The 21,574-nt window shown below is 45.2% G+C and overlaps 1 protein-coding gene across 3 annotated transcripts in view; it reads left to right on the forward strand.

Moving 5' to 3' along the window:
• cntnap2a (contactin associated protein 2a) overlaps positions 1-21,574 on the forward strand; it is a 342,082-nt gene that overhangs the window by 109,270 nt on the left and 211,238 nt on the right. For all 3 annotated transcript variants that reach the window (XM_077012789.1, XM_077012790.1, XM_077012791.1), the window contains exon 3: positions 11,022-11,215. In XM_077012789.1, coding sequence (XP_076868904.1) covers positions 11,022-11,215 — 194 coding nt within the window. The remainder of the gene's footprint in view (positions 1-11,021; positions 11,216-21,574) is intronic.

Below are 21,574 nucleotides of genomic sequence, written 5' to 3' on the forward strand. Positions count from 1 at the left end.
TCCACCTCCTGCATGAGCTTCTCTCTCTCTCTACAACCCCACCTCCTTCTTGAGCTGGTCTCCATCTACAACCCCACCTCCTGCATGAGCTTCTCTCTCTCTCTACAACCCCACCTCCTTCTCTTCTTGAGCTGGTCTCCATCTACAACTCCACCTCCTGCATGAGCTTCTCTCTCTCTCTACAACCCCACCTCCTTCTTGAGCTGGTCTCCATCTACAACTCCACCTCCTGCATGAGCTTCTCTCTCTCTCTACAACCCCACCTCCTTCTTGAGCTGGTCTCCATCTACAACTCCACCTCCTGCATGAGCTCCTCTCTCTCTACAACCCCACCTCCTTCTTGAGCTGGTCTCCTTAGCCATATACTTTATGAATTACTGAATGAAGTGAGATTTTAGACAGAGGCATATTATATGTGTCTCTGCACTTTTGGAAGTCATTGTGCCATTGCAGGCCTGAGCAACATCATCTCTAAGGCTTCTCGTGAGTTGTAGTCCTCCAACTGCACCCTCACTACATCCCCCACCATGCTTCACGGCTTGTCTTCAGTCTTTATAACATTGCCAGTTACACGTCTGCTGCCAGGTCATTTGTCCGCAAAACTTTGTTCCCACCCCCCCGACACACACAAACACACACACACACACAAACACACACACACACACACACACACACACCCCACCTGTAAAATTTTCAATGCTAATTAGAACTTTGTTTCTTCTGGAGCTCATTTGTATTCTCTAATTAGGATGCTTGTTGAGGGGACTGTCTGGCGGGTTCTGCTGTTGTTATGGTCCTCGGTTGCCATGTCCTGGTCATTGACAAATGCTAAGCACCATACTGTCATCTGTCATTATCAAACTTACAGAAACACTGTAAAACTGGCTTATTGAAATGAAATAAATTATAAAGTAGCATCATTTAATTAATTATGATGAGGTGCCTACGGAAGATCATAATTTGTTTATATCTCTTCATGTCTGGTGTCCGTTGAGAAAATGGTAGACATTACGGACTACTGTTCGTACACTGTGTGCACACGTTTGATTTGGGCATTGCATTTATTTATCACTGAAATGTCAGGGCCTGGTTGGTGTTTAAATTTGATGTCAAATACACACTAAGGGTGTTTGTGGAGGTCAGTCACATTATTTGGCTCTGGCATAATATTTTCCTGTCACAAATGCTACAGTGAGACAATGTAAAATAGTGCTATGTCTGCTTGAGTAGTTTTAGACTTGTTTAATCACAGGTTGGAACAAAGCACCACATTTGCCACAGTATTGCAGCAGAAAATCTGGGGTGGTTAAGCCAAGCTCTCTGACAACAAATAACCACTTTCTTTTTGGTTGTTCTGGTATCCAGCTGATAAACGTGCACTTTGAATTGAATGATGCCAGGGTTAGGATTAACCCTAAAGCCCCCTCAGGCAGGGGGATACCGAAGACACCGAAAACTTCTTTAATACAAGCATGTCGGAAAAAAGAATCTCACAGACTGGGATAATGGCAGATCGGCCACTAATTACAGCACGGAACAAAGACGAGGTGTGATTGGACGGGCGCATGTGGTGGTCGTCAGTCACCTGCTTGTGCTTCCTGTCCTGAGTCCAAGTCTGAGTAAAGAATGTGCATTTAGCACCATGTGGTCCATTCAGATTATTTAGAGGACAGAGAGACTAATATGGCCCATTATATATCCGGGCGACACAGATGGGAAGACCAGGGAGTTTAATTGGCTGCCACAGTATTTGCAAAGACTAACAATCTTGAGCAATCATTACTTATTCACCCCACTTCCCCTTTTGTTGCTCTATTCAAATTAGTTTTTAGACAGCAACACAACCGTACAATACCTGTGCTCCGTGGCGTTTGGCCTGCTTTACAAACATGACAGTGTTGAGGATCTGACGGCTGGGTGACAGACAGCACACCGGGGCCTGACTGCATACGCCAGCCAGTGACAGACTCGGAGATGACAACCAGGATAACCAGACCCAAGAAGACACACAGGGTGTTTAGCCAAAGCTATTTGGGAAAGTCCCAATTCAGCTGATGAGGTTGTAGCATAATGGGGGCTATTTGTAATGGTTCATCATTTCTGCAAGAATGTTTAGGACGTTTAGCCAAGGATTCTGAATTTCAAGAAAAAAATGTCATTGAAATCCCTGTTTTTGCAGCAAGAATAATAAGCCTGTATAGTTCTTATCAACATGTGGTTATTAAGTAAGCACCTTCAGAGTGACCTGTTAGGGGAGTGTTATAGGTGTAGCTTGTGCAGTTTTTTGTGCAAGAGTATTTAACACAGGTTTATAGTTTTCATTCTTACATCGAAATACTTTCCAAAGGATCACATGAGCAAGGCCAGTTTGGTAGTCTGATACCCAAGCCAGTAGTCTGGTACTGGGTGACGAGGATGGTGTCCATCACCCAGTCCCACATCACTACTCTATCTATATGTCTCTTACCCAGAACCAGTTCTCCCAGTCGTAAGGAAGTGCAGAAATGCCATGAAGAGCAGTCCTGGAATTAAACGAGGTAAATTGATGTAAAGCAGGTGAGAGAGATGCCACCAGGGTTGACGTGGTGACAGTGGCGTGTAGCCACTGCAGTCCTCTGGCACTCCCATGGGAAACGGGATCAGAGACCCCAGTGCAGGCTTTACATTTCAAAACAGCCAACTGAGAAGGTATCCAATGGCATACCAATAGCATCTAATAGCATCCCAACAGCATCCAGTATCATCCCAATAGCATCCAATAGCATATCAAATAGTATCCCAATAGCATCCAATAGCTTTTGACATGCCATTGCAGTTAAAAGTAGGGGAACCAGTCGAAGTGAGAAGACCATTGAAAACAATGCACTCAGTAATCAAAAATCACACCCCAGGCATATCTAGTGTAGTTAACACAGTACTGGCCCTTGGGTCACTTGTAGGCTTCAGTGAGTGCTGTCAGCTCAACCACTTGAGCTGAGGTGCCTTGAGGTAGAGAAAATAAGACCACAGTTACATCATCAGACCAAATAGCAAAACAGGAACGCCAGTGTAAAAAAAAAAACGAGATCAGGGTTAGGAAGCAGTTAGGGAGATCAGGGAGATCATCACTGGGCTTCATATACAGTTCATTTACATCTTCACAACAGTTGGGTCGCCATCTTTTTTCAGCTTGAGAAAGAGCAGCAGGGAAGGAACAACTGCACCTAGTGACAGAAACGCCTTCGGACACAAGAATTGTTTTCCGACGGGTCATCCTACAAGGGAAACAGCAGCAGAACAGGTGTGGTTGCCCGTCACCGCGTTCTTGGGAGGGAGCAGACTTTCTCATGACATTACAAGTACTGGTTGGGTTTTGCTCAGCTAAAGAGCAAAGAACTCAAAGAACGTCAGGGAATTCAAAGAGATGTAAAAAGAGAGAGAAAAGTTTTTGACTGTTTGCTCGGGTAACAGACTCAAGAGGAACAGAGAAGACAGAAAAAGAAGGAAAGTCTCGCAGAAGCCTACTATGCCTAAGAATGCTCATTTGTTTTAGAGTAGAGTAAACAGATGTGTCTTTGGGTGGCAGAGCCAAAGTCCTACTGTGAGAGCCGGGACATACAGTGTTACTGGAGTAACAGAGTGTGAAACTGCCTGAAGTTTCTTTCCACAGGCATTATGGGCTTTTCGGCAATAGCAAACAAAATGGTTTGTAGTTTAGAAAGAGCAGCATTTCGAGTAAGAGAGGCAATTAAGATGGCGTCCATGAAAGGCGGTAGGGTAGAACCAGGAGAGATGAGTCGGAGTGGGAGACGTCGCAATGCAAGAATGGGCTTTTCTCACTCACCTGGGGGCAAGACTGAGGTTGGCCTTCCGCAGACCTGACGGTGAAGACAAGGGAACAGAACCGACACTGACTACTGGTGTCAGCAGGGACAGAGAGGAATGCAGTGCATAAATCAACAACAGGAAAGCCCTTTGGCTGCAGGGCGTATGTTGGGCTAGAATGATGGAAGCCCAAAGTGGACGCATCATTAAATCTTGGAATAAATGCCACTCATCCTTCCCTGGCCTCTGAACAGGAAAGACCCGAGAGTTGCATGAGCTGTTGGCAACAAGAGATGGAATTAGAATGCCTTGTTCTCTGAGATAGGCAATCACCAGCTTGAGCTTTAGGTTTGACAGGGCACTTCCTATGTTTGGAAAGAAGGTTAATGGGTTTACCATAATGTTTACTGAGACAGCAGAGTCTATATGAGCAGCATCACAGGAATGAGAAGCTTGTAGTTCTTCAGAGATGAGGAGCAAAGGAACCAGGCGAGAGGAGAAGCACGCAAGGCCTCGGAGTCTGTGCAAATCCGAGCCGGTGGGACCCGACCGTCAGCAACCTGTAGAAAACGCCTCCTCCAGAACACTCAATTGTAACATTTATCTTCCTTAGCTAACTACAACTTAAGAGATTCATTTTGCTGTCTGGCGTGAGAAGGAGCTGGTGCTCAAAAGATAAGGGACCTATCTGACAGAGAACAGGAGTGCTTTCTTATTTAAGCACAGCAATACCAGGTGTGGCCACCGTGAGCAAACCAATCAGCCCATGGTTCACGGAGGAAAACAGGCTAGGTTGTACTGTAGTGCAGATGTTCTCAATATGGTCCTGGAACCCCAGGCAGTCCACACATTTACTTTTTCCCAGTTTCCACCATATCTTGCAAAGTTGATGAACACCTGTCTTTGCCTGATCTTTGTGAAAGCAGAGCTGGAACAGAGCCAAAACCAGGACTGGATTGGTATCTCTCAGGACTGGGCTGAGACCTTCTGCTATAGTACTGTCAACCATTACTGACAGGGACAGAAGAAAGTCTCCCAGCATGTTGCTTTATAACCTCAATATCAGAATCTGAAATAAGCACATGTTGCCCTATGTAGGGCTGGCCAGACTCATTGACCAGATTTTTCTGGTAGACAATGACCTATGGAGTACAGCTCAGGTGGTTTCACTCAGGTAGTCTAAGCTGAGGAGGGAGATCAGACTGGGGGCTTCGGCCATACATGATGCCGCCTGAGTTCATTAGTCATCAGTCTGTCCTCAGAATGGAGATGGGGAGGAGTTATGGGGAGTCCTTGTGTGGAGAATGGGGTGGGGCTAACAGAGGAAATGTTAATGTAATTCTTGAGTAAGAACATCTGTATTTGACAGATGTTCTTATCCAGAGTGAGATATATAATTATCAGTGCATATCACACATGTGTTCCCTGGGAATTTAACTCTCTACCTTGGTGTTATAAGCACCTCGCTGTACTTCCTTTAACAGGTGAGGATATGCACTTCATGTTTTTCATTTACCTTTATTTAAAAAAAAACAAACAAACAGACTTTATCTAAGTATCTACAGTCAGTGAATCAAAGAAAGATTCTGTACACATCTCTGGGACGCTTAGAATCTAAAAGGAAATTCTAGATTGTTCTAAGGCACATTCATCAAACGGACCTTCTTGAAGGAACCACTTATAAGCGTTATTCACTGTGAGTGAGACCCACTAGTTTTTGAAAATTTGAACCTATTCCTGGGAAAGCTCTGTGAACAAATAAGCATTGGACAGTATTACAGCATTGAAAAACCATGCCCAGGTTGACTCTAAAACAGCACAAAACCAGTACAGATCCAGTAAGATTTAGCCCTACCAGTATTACCAGTGTTAACATCCAACAGATTTAGCTGTAATTACTGGGATCCTGTCATTATTGTTCAGGCCTCTCATTCAGTGGTGGAAGTCATGGATCACCACAGATGGCTGTTTGGAGAATAGAGATCCTTACCTTCAGACATGGCTTATGGCTTGCTGCTCATCTGGTATGCAGGACTAGGACTAGAGGTTCTGGGTTTCAACACCAAGTGTTTGAAGACTATCTCAAAGCGTGGAGACGTCGAAGCCGGTATCTTTTAATACAACTTTGCAGGGGAGCCTCTCTCCTCTGACCCAGCTGTAACTAGAGAGTGAGGTAGTTAAATACTGCTTAGCACAAAGACACAGCTTGATTGAGTGACGGGATAATGTGGTAGTCGTCAGTGAGCCATTCATGCCTCCATGACTGAGTCGTAAATGGGAGAAAGAGAGTTTTAGTGACGTTTTGTCCATTCTGAACTGGCAGAGGACAGCGAGACTAATACGTGCCATTACTCCCTCCTGGGAGCGTGGTCGGAGATCAGCCATTTTAGGTTGCAGTGGTAGAATTGGAGGCCCAAAATCAAAAAGTGAATTCAGCTTTCACAGTACATTGTAAAAGCATGGGCTGTGGGTACATGGGCTGTGGGTACATGGGCTGTGGGCACATGGGCTGTGGGTACATGGGCTGTGGGCACATGGGCTGTGGGCTCATGGGCTGTGGGTACATGGGCTGTGGGTACATGGGCTGTGGATACATGGGCTGTGGGCACATGGGCTGTGGGCACATGGGCTGTGGGCACATGGGCTGTGGGCACATGGGCTGTGGGTACATGGGCTGTGGGTACATGGGCTGTGGATACATGGACTGTGGGCACATGGGCTGTGGATACATGGGCTGTGGGTACATGGGCTGTGGATACATGGGCTGTGGATACATGGGCTGTGGGCACATGGGCTGTGGATACATGGGCTGTGGGTACATGGGCTGTGGGTACATGGGCTGTGGGCACATGGGCTGTGGATACATGGGCTGTGGGTACATGGGCTGTGGGCACATGGGCTGTGGGCACATGGGCTGTGGATACATGGGCTGTGGGCACATGGGCTGTGGGTACATGGGCTGTGGATACATGGGCTGTGGATACATGGGCTGTGGATACATGGGCTGTGGGCACATGGGCTGTGGGCACATGGGCTGTGGGCACATGGGCTGTGGGTACATGGGCTGTGGGCACATGGGCTGTGGGCACATGGGCTTTGATTGCATCACCCAAAGTCTTTTTTTTACACCATGCATAAGTTTAATACTTGTTATTTTGTGTAGTGTACTTTTAAATGTTAATACAACAATCATTTCTGCTGCATAAAAAAACACATTTCTCTGGAGATTAAAATGCAGTAAATGATATTGCTTTTGTTTAATTATTTATATGTAATATAGGGTGGTTAGGCCACCACTCAAAGCCAATCCTGAAGTCCTCCATGAGGGAGAGAGTGCTGAGACAGGCATTCAGGGTTCACATACGAGTGCAGGAAGGTAAATCTGGATAACATGATGCCCACACCTCCTAAACGCTCAGACTCATGCCCACTTTATGTTAATATCATCCGAGATTAAAGCACTTTGGTTCATGTCATTCACACCATTGGAAAGGGCTTTTACTTTTGTTTACATTGTTTAAGATATGGTGTCGATTAAGGTTTTTGTATTGTAATAATGCAGCTAGTGAGCATTATGAAGTTGATCATTTCATGAAGGTTACTTGTATTTATAACAAACAACAAATAAGGGCACTAGTGTGCTTTTGGCCAAGTGTCGAGAAGAAAATAAAAACTTAAGCAACAGCAAGGCCACTGAGATCACAAACATGGAGGGACTTCCATCTGCTAGGTGATTTAATGAACTTGGAACATTAAATATTGTGATTTATTGTATTGGGATTTTCTTTGCTTATGGAATTAAAGTTTGTACTGCTTTTGTGACAGTGTCTGAGACTAAATTTCCTCTCAGATTGTCTCCATTGATTTGCGTGAGTGAGTGAATAAGCATTGCTCTATCTCATCCTGTCTCCTCCTCCTCATCCCTTGTAGCTTCCTACTTTAATGAGTTCTTTTGAGAGATGCTACTGTTCATAACAGTGAGGTTCATCCTGTGTGAACTGACAAGGGCGTTGATTAAAAAGGGCTATGTGAATAAAATGTATTAGTTATAGCATTTTCAAACTTCATCTAGAAACATAATTTCTCCTGAATTGCTGTGTCCACTGATTTATATATATTATATCGCCAAGCATCATGACACCATATTGGTGTGAAAAATCCTAGGTGCAGTGCTATTCCTGTAAAACCATTTCCTGGCCTGATGCACAATGATGTTCACACTTTCCTGCATCATCTCAGATGCAGTCATCGAAACCCGGGTTCCTCTCCTCTGCTCCCGTTCAGCAGAGACTGTGGGGGTGGCTCTGTCTCTTTAGCAGCAGTTCATCTGTGAGATGGATCCAGAGAGGGAAAGGGCAAATCCCTCTCGAGCGGAAACCTGTTTGTCCCTCACAGCTGGGGAGGGAGAGGGATGTGGGGGGGGGGGGGGGGGGGGGTTAGGGCTAGACAGACGGTCTGGCCGCCCCACGCTGTGCCAATAGAAGTGAGCATCTAGTGGGCAGCTAATGAGAGGGAGAGCCGGACGGCGACAGAGACGATGGACGCTGGCGGAGAGCCGTGTCCTCCGCAGCTGTCCGCCGCTCCGGCCCGAGACTCGGGCCTCTCCGAACCCGGACGCGGCCATGCGTGGGATTGGCATGTTAATCAGAGGCATGCACACACTGATCCCTCTACTTCATTCCTCTTTTCCTCCCTCCATCTCTTCCCCCCTTCCCTCTGTGCTCATCCGAAAACCACATCAATTACCCGAGTGAATTAAATCCTCTCAGCGTGCCGCAGAAAGACTGTGGAGACTCAGCTGATGATGTCTCCCCCTCCGCCTTTATTCTCGCTGATCTAATAGAGCTTCCTCTCCTGTTCATGCTCCATTTGAATGCACTTCACATTTTTTTAGGCACCCATGTTTACATTAAATCCAAAGACCATTTAAGTTTGGCTTTGAAAATGTCCAATTTCCCACTGTACTTTCTGAATTTGGAACTTTGGATAAGAAGATTATGTTTAGCATTATGCAGGATAATCTCAGGACAGGCGCAGCGAAGTTTCATCCATTGTTCTTTATACCTGGGGAAAGTGTTAAGCTCAGACTGAACGCTACTTTGAAGCAGCCTTCCATTCTTCTACAAACACTTCCCGTAAGACTCTCGCAGAGTGTTGGCCGGTGAAACGTAAACACGTTTTACACACGGCCTTGGAGCTGCGACACACTTTGAGAATTTCACAGAATTAATGCGGTTGTTGTTTGAAGATTCAGGGTTGTCCTGCGAGGTGCATGAGGTCTAATGGGCCCTTTATTTCAAACCAGCAGCCCTTTAATGTTAAAAGATGCCTCATCACGCTAGCTGGGTCGGAGAAGCTGTGAGAGAGACTCCAACCGCACAATCGTTTCTATGCTCTTAGACCTGAGCAGCATGTGACCACTCCTCACTCCTCCGCTCTACAGGGTGTGTTTATACTCCTGAACCACACATACTACATAATCACTGCCTAAACACGGGGCTGTTCAGTTCCTCTTTGTGTTCTCTCTGTTTTAATCAGCTGTGCTGGGTGCAGTAACCTGCTTTCATCCTACGTGTTTCAGGCCTGGTGCCCTTCCAGTGCCCTACCTCTGCTACCGTTATCTTCTTCAAACATCTGCCTCTGCAGCCGACCCGCGGACCCCCCCCCCCCCCTGACATCTCCTGCTCAGCCCTCCCTGCCGGCCCTCTCTGGCCAGGCCAGACTGACCTGCTCCTCACCACTGTGCCTCAACTCCACCCTCACCACCATCACTCCCTCTTTTGGGTCTAGCCGGAGTGTCAACCATAGCTTATTGTGTTTTATCTCTTTTTGTATGCACTTATCAACAAGGGTATATGTTAGCCCTCACGATAGCATTGATTCGCATGAAGTGCTCCAAAATCCTGGTTCACATGTATTGACTTTCCAGCAAGATTCCTTGTTTATCCTGCAAAGGCCAAGGAGTAAGTAATGGCCATGTAATTGGATCAGATATCAGATCTCGTGGGAGCTGCATCCCGTGTTATCAGACCGCATTGCTGCTGTGTATGGTTCTGCTCAGGCGAAGGAACCTGACATTACAGCTTTTAAAAAATGTGTACGGATGTTTTCAATATGCATTTTTCGAGAGTTCCTCTTAAAGTAGCCGTTTGCTGCGAGTGAGAGGAAGGAACTCAACATTCAGGCACCTTGGACGTGAATGCGAAGACCAGCACGCGTGCACGTGAGAGGCACACGCGACTGTGACGTTGTTTCGTGGAACTTGGGATGGAATGAAAAGAATAATTGTGCTGCTCTTTCCGAGCAGACATGTCCTGCAGACAGCAGCCAAGGTCTCTGCTCTGAATGACCTCTGCGTATAAAACGTGCTGCACAAGCGAGCGTGCCTTTCTCCTCCAACCACAGTTCCTTACAAGTGCATTTTGTAAGCAGAGCAGTTAATTGTTGACTGCAGCCTGTACGATGTCAGACACAATTCCTCGGCCCTGTGATGCTCACTTGTCTGTCTGAGAGCGTAGGATCATTCCTGGCTTGGTTCATATTTCGGTGTCTGTCACATTGGATGTGAGCATGGGTATAAGAAGGTGCTGAGCATGGTTGGGCTGTATATGTTTTCTCCAAGGGCCTCAGCGTCCTTACAACCAATCCACCGGGGCGCATTAGTGAACACAGCGCCCCCTATGTTACGTTGTGCTGAACAGCCACACATGAATGACTGGCACAGCCATACGTTTTGACTCACACAGAATATTTCCAATGCACTGTTGCTCAGAAGCCTCCATTAAATTCATTAACAAGACCATGATATGTTTACAAATGATATCCCCCCCTGTTCAGTTTCACATGCTGTGTTCCTTTTTTCCGTGATGCTGAGGCTGTTTGTATTAGGATCCTAACAAAAAGATTTCTTCTTCTTTCTTTAGATTGTAATGAAAAAATAAAGAAATGAAAATCCATTAAACTGGTAATCAAATTTGCATTAGCTGGTGATTTACTGACAGCTTATGGAGACTATTTAAAATGAGATACACTGCATGTCTTTATCTCACAGAGGACGGAGTCACACCTCCTCTAAACCCACAGCACCGAACACACAAGTACATATTACACCTACTGTACAACCCTTTAATCTCTCCAGCTCTTGTGATTCTGCCACGGGCGGTAATGAGACATAGATACTACATCTAATAAGCCTGTGTGTTCTGTGTGTCATCCAGGAGCTGGAGGATGGTCCCCACTGGACAGTGACCATTACCAGTGGCTGCAGGTGGACCTAGGAAGCAGGAAACAGGTGACTGCCGTCGCCACGCAGGGTCGATACAGCAGCTCTGATTGGACAACTCGTTACCGCCTGCTCTACAGTGACACGGGTCGGAACTGGAAGCCGTACCATCAGGACGGAAACATATGGGTAAGGACTTGCATCATGACTATAATACTTCCTGAGCCGGTCAATACACGAGGACGTGTGAATAATCACAGGCTTTTGAAGTGGTCTTTTTTTTTTTGGGCGTGTGGAGATTGATGCGCGTCACTTCGCTTCCTGATTGCACTGCGACTGGTGTGATGCGGTTGAAGCCCACATGGCGACGGACACGGCGAGCATCGCTGAAGCTTGTCAGGTCAATCTGGTGTCCTGATTTCTACCAGGAAGCTTTAATCAAGAGCGACCAATCAGAGCGGCCCTTCGAGTGACGGAGCGGAGGCCGAGCAAGGTGATTTGGGTCGTACATGACAGGAGAAGGCAGTGGACCCGTCTCCCCCCAGACACCAGGATTCACCTCTCCGTCATGTCCTCTATCCCACCTGCTGTGTGCTTCCTCTAATCTATCGGTCATTTATCCACTGTTCTCTTCTCTTAGTCAGCCTCTCTGTGCCGTTGATCGCCATGCTAGCTCCGTACGGCGAAGGGCTGCAGTCATGATGCTCATACAGACACCTGCAGCACGGAAGGTGTTTCCAGCGTAGCGTGAGACTGTGGGCGGTCTGCCACAGCACAGACACCATGTAATCCGCTCCACCCACTGAACACGGGTTGTGTCATCACTCCTGAGAGAGAGCGTCTCCTCCCTTACATGTGCCTTCAAAGGTTTATCGAAATCAGGGTAAATGTCTCTGTGATGAGGGGAAGCACGACACACACTTTTGGTGTTTTGTTTTTTTTTTGTTTTTTTGTGTTCAGAGCAAATCCCAGTACAGGCTGGCTACATCACACAAATGAAGTTTTCAAGCAGCTACAGGTTAAACAAAAAAAAGAAAAGGCAGAGATGATTCATTTTAAAAGTGCTGTTATTTCTGTCTGAATCAGGCGTTTATATTTCATCTCAATGTAAAATGAGAAACTGAGAGGAAACGAGAAAACAGTGGAAGTCATCACTCCCTAACCCCGCCCCCTTTACACATAACCATGCCCCCCACACATAACCCCGCCCCCTTCACACATAACCCCACTCCGTTTCTGCCCTGCCCAGAGGAGAATGTCTCTGCACTGTGGTGAAGTCACTTTGCTTCCCAGTCCCAGGCTGATCGATAAGTTTCACACAGCGTCCCTGCTTCAGTCACATGCTTCAGTCACATGCTCCGCACTATGTAAACTCCTCCTGTCCCTGCTCTAGTCACGCTCATGAGACACCCTTTCAGGATGGACATCCAGACGTGTGCATGTTCCTGCTCAACTCTCCACACTCCTAAAATAAAGACTCATTCATTTAAAGTTGCTGATGACCAAGCAGCAGCAGGTTTCCTTTCCTTCTCATAAGTCGTGCCAGGAAAATTATTTTTGTTTGTAAACAGTAAATTTATTTTCTGTTTGCTTATAGTATATTAGAGCATATAGAATGGGTTGGAAGGGGAAGTATGTGTGTGTGTGTGTGTGTGTGTGTGTGTGTGTGTGTGTGTGTGTGTGTGTGTGTGTGCGCGTGTGTGTGTGTGTGTGCGTGTATGGTTGTGTTACACTTTGCCTAAATACCACTTTTGTGCTATTTATCACAAACTGCCAAACTGTCACAGATTGCTACAAGTTATATCGCATCCTTTGTTGCCGTGATACAGCCGGGCTGTCCATGCGGTGAAAGAGGATGTGTGCAGGGCAGAGTAATATATTCTCCAGGAGTGTGATTACCTCCTGTCAGGGCGAGTATGATGGATGATAAACGAGCCTGCTGGATGATGTGTGTGCTCTTGATCTGCACTTGGATATGACATCAGGCTCGGATCAGATTTCAGGATTTATGATGTGTCAGATCCTCTTATTCCTCCCTGGCCCAAACGCGCGTGCCGATTCAGTCTCTGTTATGTATTCCATTCTTATGTTTACCGGGCCAGTCAGCAGCTTAGAAGAAGCCCCACCGTGTGGGGTTTTTACCGCTGCGAGCCAGGCTGCTCACGGCTCCTGTTGTCTTTGAAAGTGACTGTCAGGAGTGAGACCACTGGGTGGGGAGTGGCCAGGCGAATCCTGCGTGTCATTACAGTACACAAGTCATCACTACGTGACAGTGCAGGCTTGTTTTGCTTTATGAGTTCTCATATTCTAATTTGCATTAGGTTTTGCTAAATCTTCCTCATAATTTTGCTCGTGTACTTTGCTCCTCTACGCAAAGGTCACAGAAAACGACGTTATCTGTTTCATTCCACTGCACTTAAGAAGCCGTGGACCACCGTGAGGTTTCCATGGCGATGGTTCGACTCTGAATTCCAGACATCCAGATGTGTGATCAAAACACTGCCACACCAATCATGTAACTGACTCCAAGTCTAATTGAGTCTGCAAGGAATAAAAACTAATTATGACATTCACTTCATAACTTAACATCATGCTCTCCCTCTACTTTCGTGGTGACACTCCTCCAGCGAGAGCTGAAAGCGAGTGTCATGCCCTATGAAAGTACCCTTCGTCTTCAGCACGGCTCTCAGCGCATCATAGATGTTTACAGACACTCCCACTGTGCTCACAGCCCAAACATCTCATCACCTTCAAGGCATTCAAGGCCCAGAATGATGAACCCTGTACCCTGTCATTTAGCAGCCCCTAGCTGTGCTGTGGTGAACACTGTGGGTCTGTGCCTCACTCTCTCACTCACGAGCATTTGCATCTGAGGTCACCAGAGTCGTTATTAGAAGCCTCGTCCCACACTACCTTGAAAACAGCTTCACCGTGCTGCATAATTACAGCATGATTGCATGTCTGGTGTCATTCAAACGCAATCTGCACTCATTCGCAGTGAACATTCATAATTCAAACACATGCAAATGTGGTGATACCACCCAGAGAACCGCCTGCGTGACTCTACACACTTCTCAGACCTGAACAGCCAGGGAATCAAATCACTTCCTCAACAGCGTTGAATTGACGCGCAGTACAGTATTACTACACTGTGCTGTAATCAGGTGTCCAGGGTTTTGCTTAACTAAGACATGGGAAAAGACGGAGATATAGAATTCCATCCATCTAACATCTCTTTTGAAGTTTATTTGTTGCTTTAAGCTGTTCAGCCAAGAGATCAGAATCCCTCTGACTGGGATGGCTGTGTGTGCTTAGGCCATAGCAAAAACAACCTAGATGCAAATGCTGGATACACTCTAACTTTTAAAAAACTAGCTATTTTAAATGTAGCTATTTTAATATTTTGAATTGAACTCCCCCATGGTCATGGTTTCCATGGTCATGGTTTCTATGGTTTGTTCCTCTGGCATTTGAGTGCTGTCATGTCATTTGAGTGCTGTTGACTACAGAGATTAACCATTCAGACCTGGTTAAAATGAACCCGAAATCAGCATTTGAGAAGTAGAAACTGGTGTAGAAGACAGGATCTGTAGAAGACAGGATCTTTTTTTAAAGAAAAAAGCTGGTTTCAGAGATTGTAGTATGTGTTCTTAACACTATCAGAAAAAAATGAAAGGCATAGTCCTAATAACTAAGAATGATTCTTTTAGGACACAGTATCTGTGCAAAGGCATTGGCAGTATCTTGCCTGCTCCTACATGTACCATCACGGCTGTCTAGTGCGCTCTCCCAAACACAATATTCTTCTATATATCCCTTTTTGATTGACCTTCAAAAAGAAACTCAGAGTTCATTCTGCCTGATCCTCCAAACATGGTTCAAGGTGTTGAGGTGATGTGACAGATGTCACCTTTATTACAGGAGAAGGTTTTGCAAGCCATCCCACAGGGTTCTGTCATTTCTTTAGGGCTGGTTTTCTCTCCTCCCTATGGGCTGGTTCTCTCTCCTCCCTATGGGCTGGTTCTCTCTCCTCCCTATGGGCTGGTTCTCTCTCCTCCCTATGGGCTGGTTCTCTCTCCTTCCTATGGGCTGGTTCTCTCTCCTTCCTATGGGCTGGTTCTCTCTCCTCCCTATGGGCTGGTTCTCTCTCCTCCCTATGGGCTGGTTCTCTCTCCTCCCTATGGGCTGGTTCTCTCTCCGTCCTATGGGCTGGTTCTCTCTCCTCCCTATGGGCTGGTTCTCTCTCCTCCCTATGGGCTGGTTCTCTCTCCTCCCTATGGGCTGGTTCTCTCTCCTTCCTATGGGCTGGTTCTCTCTCCTCCCTATGGGCTGGTTCTCTCTCCTCCCTATGGGCTGGTTCTCTCTCCTCCCTATGGGCTGGTTCTCTCTCCTCCCTATGGGCTGGTTCTCTCTCCTTCCTATGGGCTGGTTCTCTCTCCTCCCTATGGGCTGGTTCTCTCTCCTCCCTATGGGCTGGTTCTCTCTCCTTCCTATGGGCTGGTTCTCTCTCCTTCCTATGGGCTGGTTCTCTCTCCTCCCTATGGGCTGGTTCTCTCTCCTCCCTATGGGCTGGTTCTCTCTCCTTCCTATGCGGCTTGTTCTCTGTCCTCCCCTTGGGGCTGGTTCTCTTTCTTTCCTATGGGGCTGGTTCTCTGTCCTTTCTATGGGCTGGTGCTCTGTTCTTCCTATGGGGCTGGTTCTCTGTCCTTTCTATGGGCTGGTGCTCTGTTCTTCCTATGGGGCTGGTTCTCTGTCCTTTCTATGGGCTGGTGCTCTGTTCTTCCTATGGGGCTGGTTCTCTTTCTTTCCTATGGGGCTGGTTCTCTGTCCTTTCTATGGGCTGGTGCTCTGTTCTTCCTATGGGGCTGGTGCTCTGTTCTTCCTATGGGGCTGGTTCTCTGTCCTTTCTATGGGCTGGTGCCCTGTTCTTCCTATGGGGCTGGTTCTCTCCCCAAGCTGGTTGTCTGGTTCTCTCTCTTCTGACTTGCCAGCACAATGTCATTACCAGTGTTGCGAATAACTCAGTTTAAAATAACGGCGTTAGGTAACAGCGTCATTTTGTCAGTAACGGGATAATATAATTAATTACTTTTCCTGTCGTTACAACGCCGTTGACGTTACTGGTTATTAAAAGCGGTGCGTTACTATATATTGATATACTAACAGTAATGCGAGCAGACCACTGCCCAGGCCAGTGAGGAGTAACAGATCTCGATAGGTCACAGTTATCGGTGTAACACCTGTTTAACTTAACAAGTCAGTAAGCGATTGGCTAAGGCAGCGTTATGGTAGCCAATCAGAGTCCATGTTTTTACACACATGCCGAAGCACACCAGTGACGAGAGACAGTAATCCGGCCTCTGCCAGTGACACAAGACAAAAAACAAAGAGGCAGAAATGGTGAGTCAGGAGCAAGCCCAAGAAAAATTAGCATTAACATATATAAACATTATTTAGTTCCTGAATGTCTACCAGACTGGGTATTTAATTTAATTAAGAATAGAGGTTTTATTGTTAAGTTTACTTCTGTTGTGAACAAACCAGTTGTCTCAGGTTGAGAGAATTTAATTTAATTTGATAGATGTAAATGCACTTTATATAGTGTAAAAGGATTTTTATCCTGGGCTGGTCTGTGGATGTGCAATAAATATCAAAAGTTAAACACCTTTCTGATCTACTCATTTCAACTGACGGTGAAAACTGCTTTTTCAAAAAATCCATTTTCACTGGTATATAATATTTTTTTAACTGTAGTGCAAATAGTTACTTTTCCTGGTAACGAGTTACTTTTATTATAGAGTAATTCAGTTACTAACTCAGTTACTTTTTTGAACAAGTAGTGAGTAACTATAACTAATTACTTTTTTAAAGTAACGTTCCCAACACTGGTCATTACCCATCACCTGAGATCAAATATCAGGAGCTTCCCATTCTTTATTGACCAAGGCTTCACTTCATATCAAAGGATCCACTTCCACTGGTTGTGGGCTGTGTAAAATAGACTTAGAGGCATGACGTGCAACGTTGGTTGAAGCTGGACAGTACAAGATTTCAGAACCGAGAGCGATAGCGTCGTGTCCTGTGGAATCATGCCACGTTCCCTGTTGATAGATGTGAGTAGAAGAAGAGTTGGTCACCGCACCTGTTTTAGCAGCCAGACCTTTAGTGGCAATTCCCTCCGCTTCATTCCACATCCTCCTTCTGCAAGGGTGATCTCACCTTCTCTTCATGTCCACTGAGAGTTTAGTTTTGATGGAGCCTCGAAGAGTGTCATACATTACTGATCCCCTATTACTCAAGGAGTGTCATACATTACTGATCCCCTATTACTCAAAGTGTGCAATACATTACTGATCCCCTATTACTCAAGGAGTGTCATACATTACTGATCCCCTATTACTCAAAGTGTGCAATACATTACTGATCCCCTATTACTCAAAGAGTGTCATACATTACTGATCCCCTATTACTCAAAGTGTGTCATACATTACTGATCCCCTATTACTCAAGGAGTGTCATACATTAATGATCCCTTATTACTCAGAGTGTCATACATTACTGATCCCCTATTACTCAAGGAGTGTCATACATTACTGATCCCCTATTACTCAGTGTGCAATACATTACTGATCCCCTATTACTCAAGGAGTGTCATACATTACTGATCCCCTATTACTCAAAGTGTGCAATACATTACTGATCCCCTATTACTCAAAGAGTGTCATACATTACTGATCCCCTATTACTCAAAGTGTGTCATACATTACTGATCCCCTATTACTCAAGGAGTGTCATACATTAATGATCCCTTATTACTCAGTGTCATACATTACTGATCCCCTATTACTCAAAGAGTGTCATACATTACTGATCCACTATTACTCAAAGTGTGCAATACATTACTGATCCCCTATTACTCAAGGAGTGTCATACATTACTGATCCCCTATTACTCAAAGTGTGCAATACATTACTGATCCCCTATTACTCAAAGAGTGTCATACATTACTGATCCCCTATTACTCAAAGTGTGTCATACATTACTGATCCCCTATTACTCAAGGAGTGTCATACATTAATGATCCCTTATTACTCAGAGTGTCATACATTACTGATCCCCTATTACTCAAAGAGTGTCATACATTACTGATCCACTATTACTCAAAGTGTGCAATACATTACTGATCCCCTATTACTCAAGGAGTGTCATACATTACTGATCCCCTATTACTCAAAGTGTGCAATACATTACTGATCCCCTATTACTCAAAGAGTGTCATACATTACTGATCCCCTATTACTCAAAGTGTGTCATACATTACTGATCCCCTATTACTCAAGGAGTGTCATACATTATTGATCCCTTATTACTCAAAGAGTGTCATACATTACTGATCCCCTATTACTCAAAGAGTGTCATACATTACTGATCCCCTATTACTCAAGGAGTGGCATACATTAATGATCCCTTATTACTCAAGGAGTGTCATACATTACTGATCCCTTATTACTCAAAGAGTGTCATACATTACTGATCCCCTATTACTCAAAGTGTGTCATACATTACTGATCCCCTATTACTCAAGGAGTGGCATACATTACTGATCCCCTATTACTCAAAGAGTGTCATACATTACTGATCCCCTATTACTCAAGGAGTGTCATAATACTCTATAACTCAAAGTGTGTCATACATTTCTGTTACTCTATAATAGGGTATTCATAGTGTCATACATTATGGATACCCTATTACCTGATGAGAATCATGCTTTGCTAATAATCTATTACTCGAAGAGTGTCATACATTACTGATACTCGATTAGTTGAGGAGTGTCATATATTATTAATCCATTTTTTCTCATGCAGTTTCATACATTATGGATACTCTATTACTTGATGAGCATCATGCATTACTGATCCCCTAATACTCTAGGAATGTTATATTTAATTGATCCCCTATTACTAGAGTGTCATACATTACTGACCCCGCATTACTCAAGGAGTGTCATGCAGTACTGATACTCTATTTCTCGATGAGTGTCATACATTATTGATACTTTATTACTCTAGGAGTGTTATACATTACTGATGCCCTATTATTTGATGAGTGTCATACACTACTGATTCTCTATGTCTCAAGGAGTGTCATACACTACTGATTCTCTATTTCTCCAGGAGTGTCATACACTTCTGATTCTCTATTTCTCCAGGAGTGTCATACACTACTGATCCCCCCCATTTCTTGCACCGCTACACTAAGCTCAGAATTTGCTTCTAAAGAAAGAGTCTCATGTCCTAGATGAAGGCTGAGGTTCCTGTGTTTTTAATGTCCTGCTTTGTGGCAGCCATGTGCAGTGGAGAAAGGTTCCCCTTCTGATTAATGTGCTGAGACATGCAGACGTGGCCAGTCCTCTGTGTCCTTCCTGCTGAGCTGTGTGTAGAACGCCCGGGGTGGTTTTCTTAGAAAAATTCATGGAGCATAGTGCACGCTATTCAGGGGAGGGTTTTCGGGGCTGTTCTAAATGAGTTCTATGATCAAAGGTCTGTATGTTGTTGACTTCAGGTGAGTTAGTAAGCGTTCTTGATGAGTTTATTGATTTCTGGATGCAGCACTGTGCACACAGAGGTGTTCGCAAGAAAGATTTATGTCCATTATACCTTCTAAGCTCCAAAATGTTTTTGTTGTTATTGTTTTTAATAAATCCAGAGTTATTTATTTAGTGTGACAACGGAGTCATTTTCGCGCTTATAAGCACTTCTGCCTGGCTGGTGCTGCCATCTCCACTGACCTCGGGTCAGTTTTATCCCATCTGTTAAGGAAGAAGAGACATGTGAGTCTGCTGGGAATCTTAGTAAAAAGGACCGCTTCAGTTCAGCCCGAGCCACTCACTCCACCGAATGATCCAGAGTACAAAGTGCCCAGCTGTGGCAGTTCACGTTGCAACCTCAAGGGGGCAGGATACAGACGGGGTTGTGACCCTGCATGCTAATACACGGCCTGTCATAATTATCTGTGAACATTTCTTGTTATTCATGAGAACTGGGTTTGAGAGTGGCCAAAGTTCAAAGTTCACACACTGCTTGAAGGTTTTGACAGTCTCAAGTACTTGCTGGCAGTTTGAGGGCCATTAAATTCCTCTGGATGTCAATAGGGGATCTGGGATATTACCCACAAGTCTGTGCTCTGTTTACAATCTGAAATTGGCCCACAACACAGACAGTGTTCATCAGGTGTGCATGAAGATGTGTATTTATGTGTATCACGCAATTAGGTGTAGTTATATAAAAACAGTCTTCACACAGAGTTTGACATTGTGGGAGTGGTGGTGGATCTGCGCTGACATTCATTTGCATCCGTTTCCCAGTAGCCTGAGGACTCTTCAGTTGTGTTCTCTGGATCGTCCCCATGGCCTGGGGAGTCTGCTCTTGTGTTCTCTGGATCGTCCCCATGGCCTGGGGAGTCTGTTCTTGTGTTCTCTGGATTCTGAACTATTCCTATTCCACAGGCTCTTCATTAGTGCCTCAAATAAAAAAAAGAAAAGTTATCTCAAAGCTATAAAACTAGCAGGCATATGCCAGACAACAGGTAGAAATCAGGACCCAGGGGACACCAGCAGGGGTGGGAGATGTGTTCAACCGACCCAGCGGACCCACTCGTACGAGTACAAAATATAGCCCCACATGTTGAACAGTCTCCCTCGGCCCTGCTCACCGCTGCTCAGTGTCTGGCCACAGAGATGCCGCCAGTCTGGACACCGTTTGGACACCATTTTCAGTGCTGTACTGACCCTCGTATGATGGTAGCATGGTGGTAGGTATTGAACTGGCCCACAGCTGTCTATATGGTTTTGTTTTAACATGTGAGCTTCACTGTATGGTTGAGAGAGCCAGATAATCTTGCTTATATCTGTCCCTTCGTATTATATTATGAGTTGAATATAACTTGGGTGTTATATAAATTTGGATGGTGATGACTCATCGTTCTCTTTGCAAAAGTACCAAAGCAGCGTGCAGAAGCCCTTTTAGAGGAAATGACTTTGCATACCAACTACTGCTCGAGAAGGCACTGGGTTCAGAGGGGCCTTATCTCCACGTCCTTCACAAAGTCCACACCTGTGCGTCTTTAGGCATGTCTGTAACAGTTCGTTTGTAAAGATTCGACTGACGCCCTTAAGGAACTTTTTCTTTACAAATGTTTCGTTGAGCTTTGTTGTGTTTCATCGGTGTGTTGGTACTGCTGAACCGGTCTCATACAGAACACCTGTAAACGCAGGAAACGGATCAGCCAACTGAGCCAGAGGCTTTAAGCCATTACATTTGAGGATCTTACAAGCCTCACGTATCACATTCAACGCCAGAAAAAAACAAATATGTAGCATATACTAGCTCGTATGTATCACAATAAACCCATCACCGTTTGCTCAAGATGGCGCTTTAAACCAGTCAAATGGGACTGACTAAAACCAGTCACTAAAATCAGTCACTAAAACCAGTGGTGCTCTGAAAACTGACAGTTATATAAAATGCGTTAGTCACTTTCACCAAGACA

This window comes from Brachyhypopomus gauderio, chromosome 7, assembly GCF_052324685.1.
Source record: "Brachyhypopomus gauderio isolate BG-103 chromosome 7, BGAUD_0.2, whole genome shotgun sequence".
Taxonomy (NCBI): domain Eukaryota; kingdom Metazoa; phylum Chordata; class Actinopteri; order Gymnotiformes; family Hypopomidae; genus Brachyhypopomus; species Brachyhypopomus gauderio.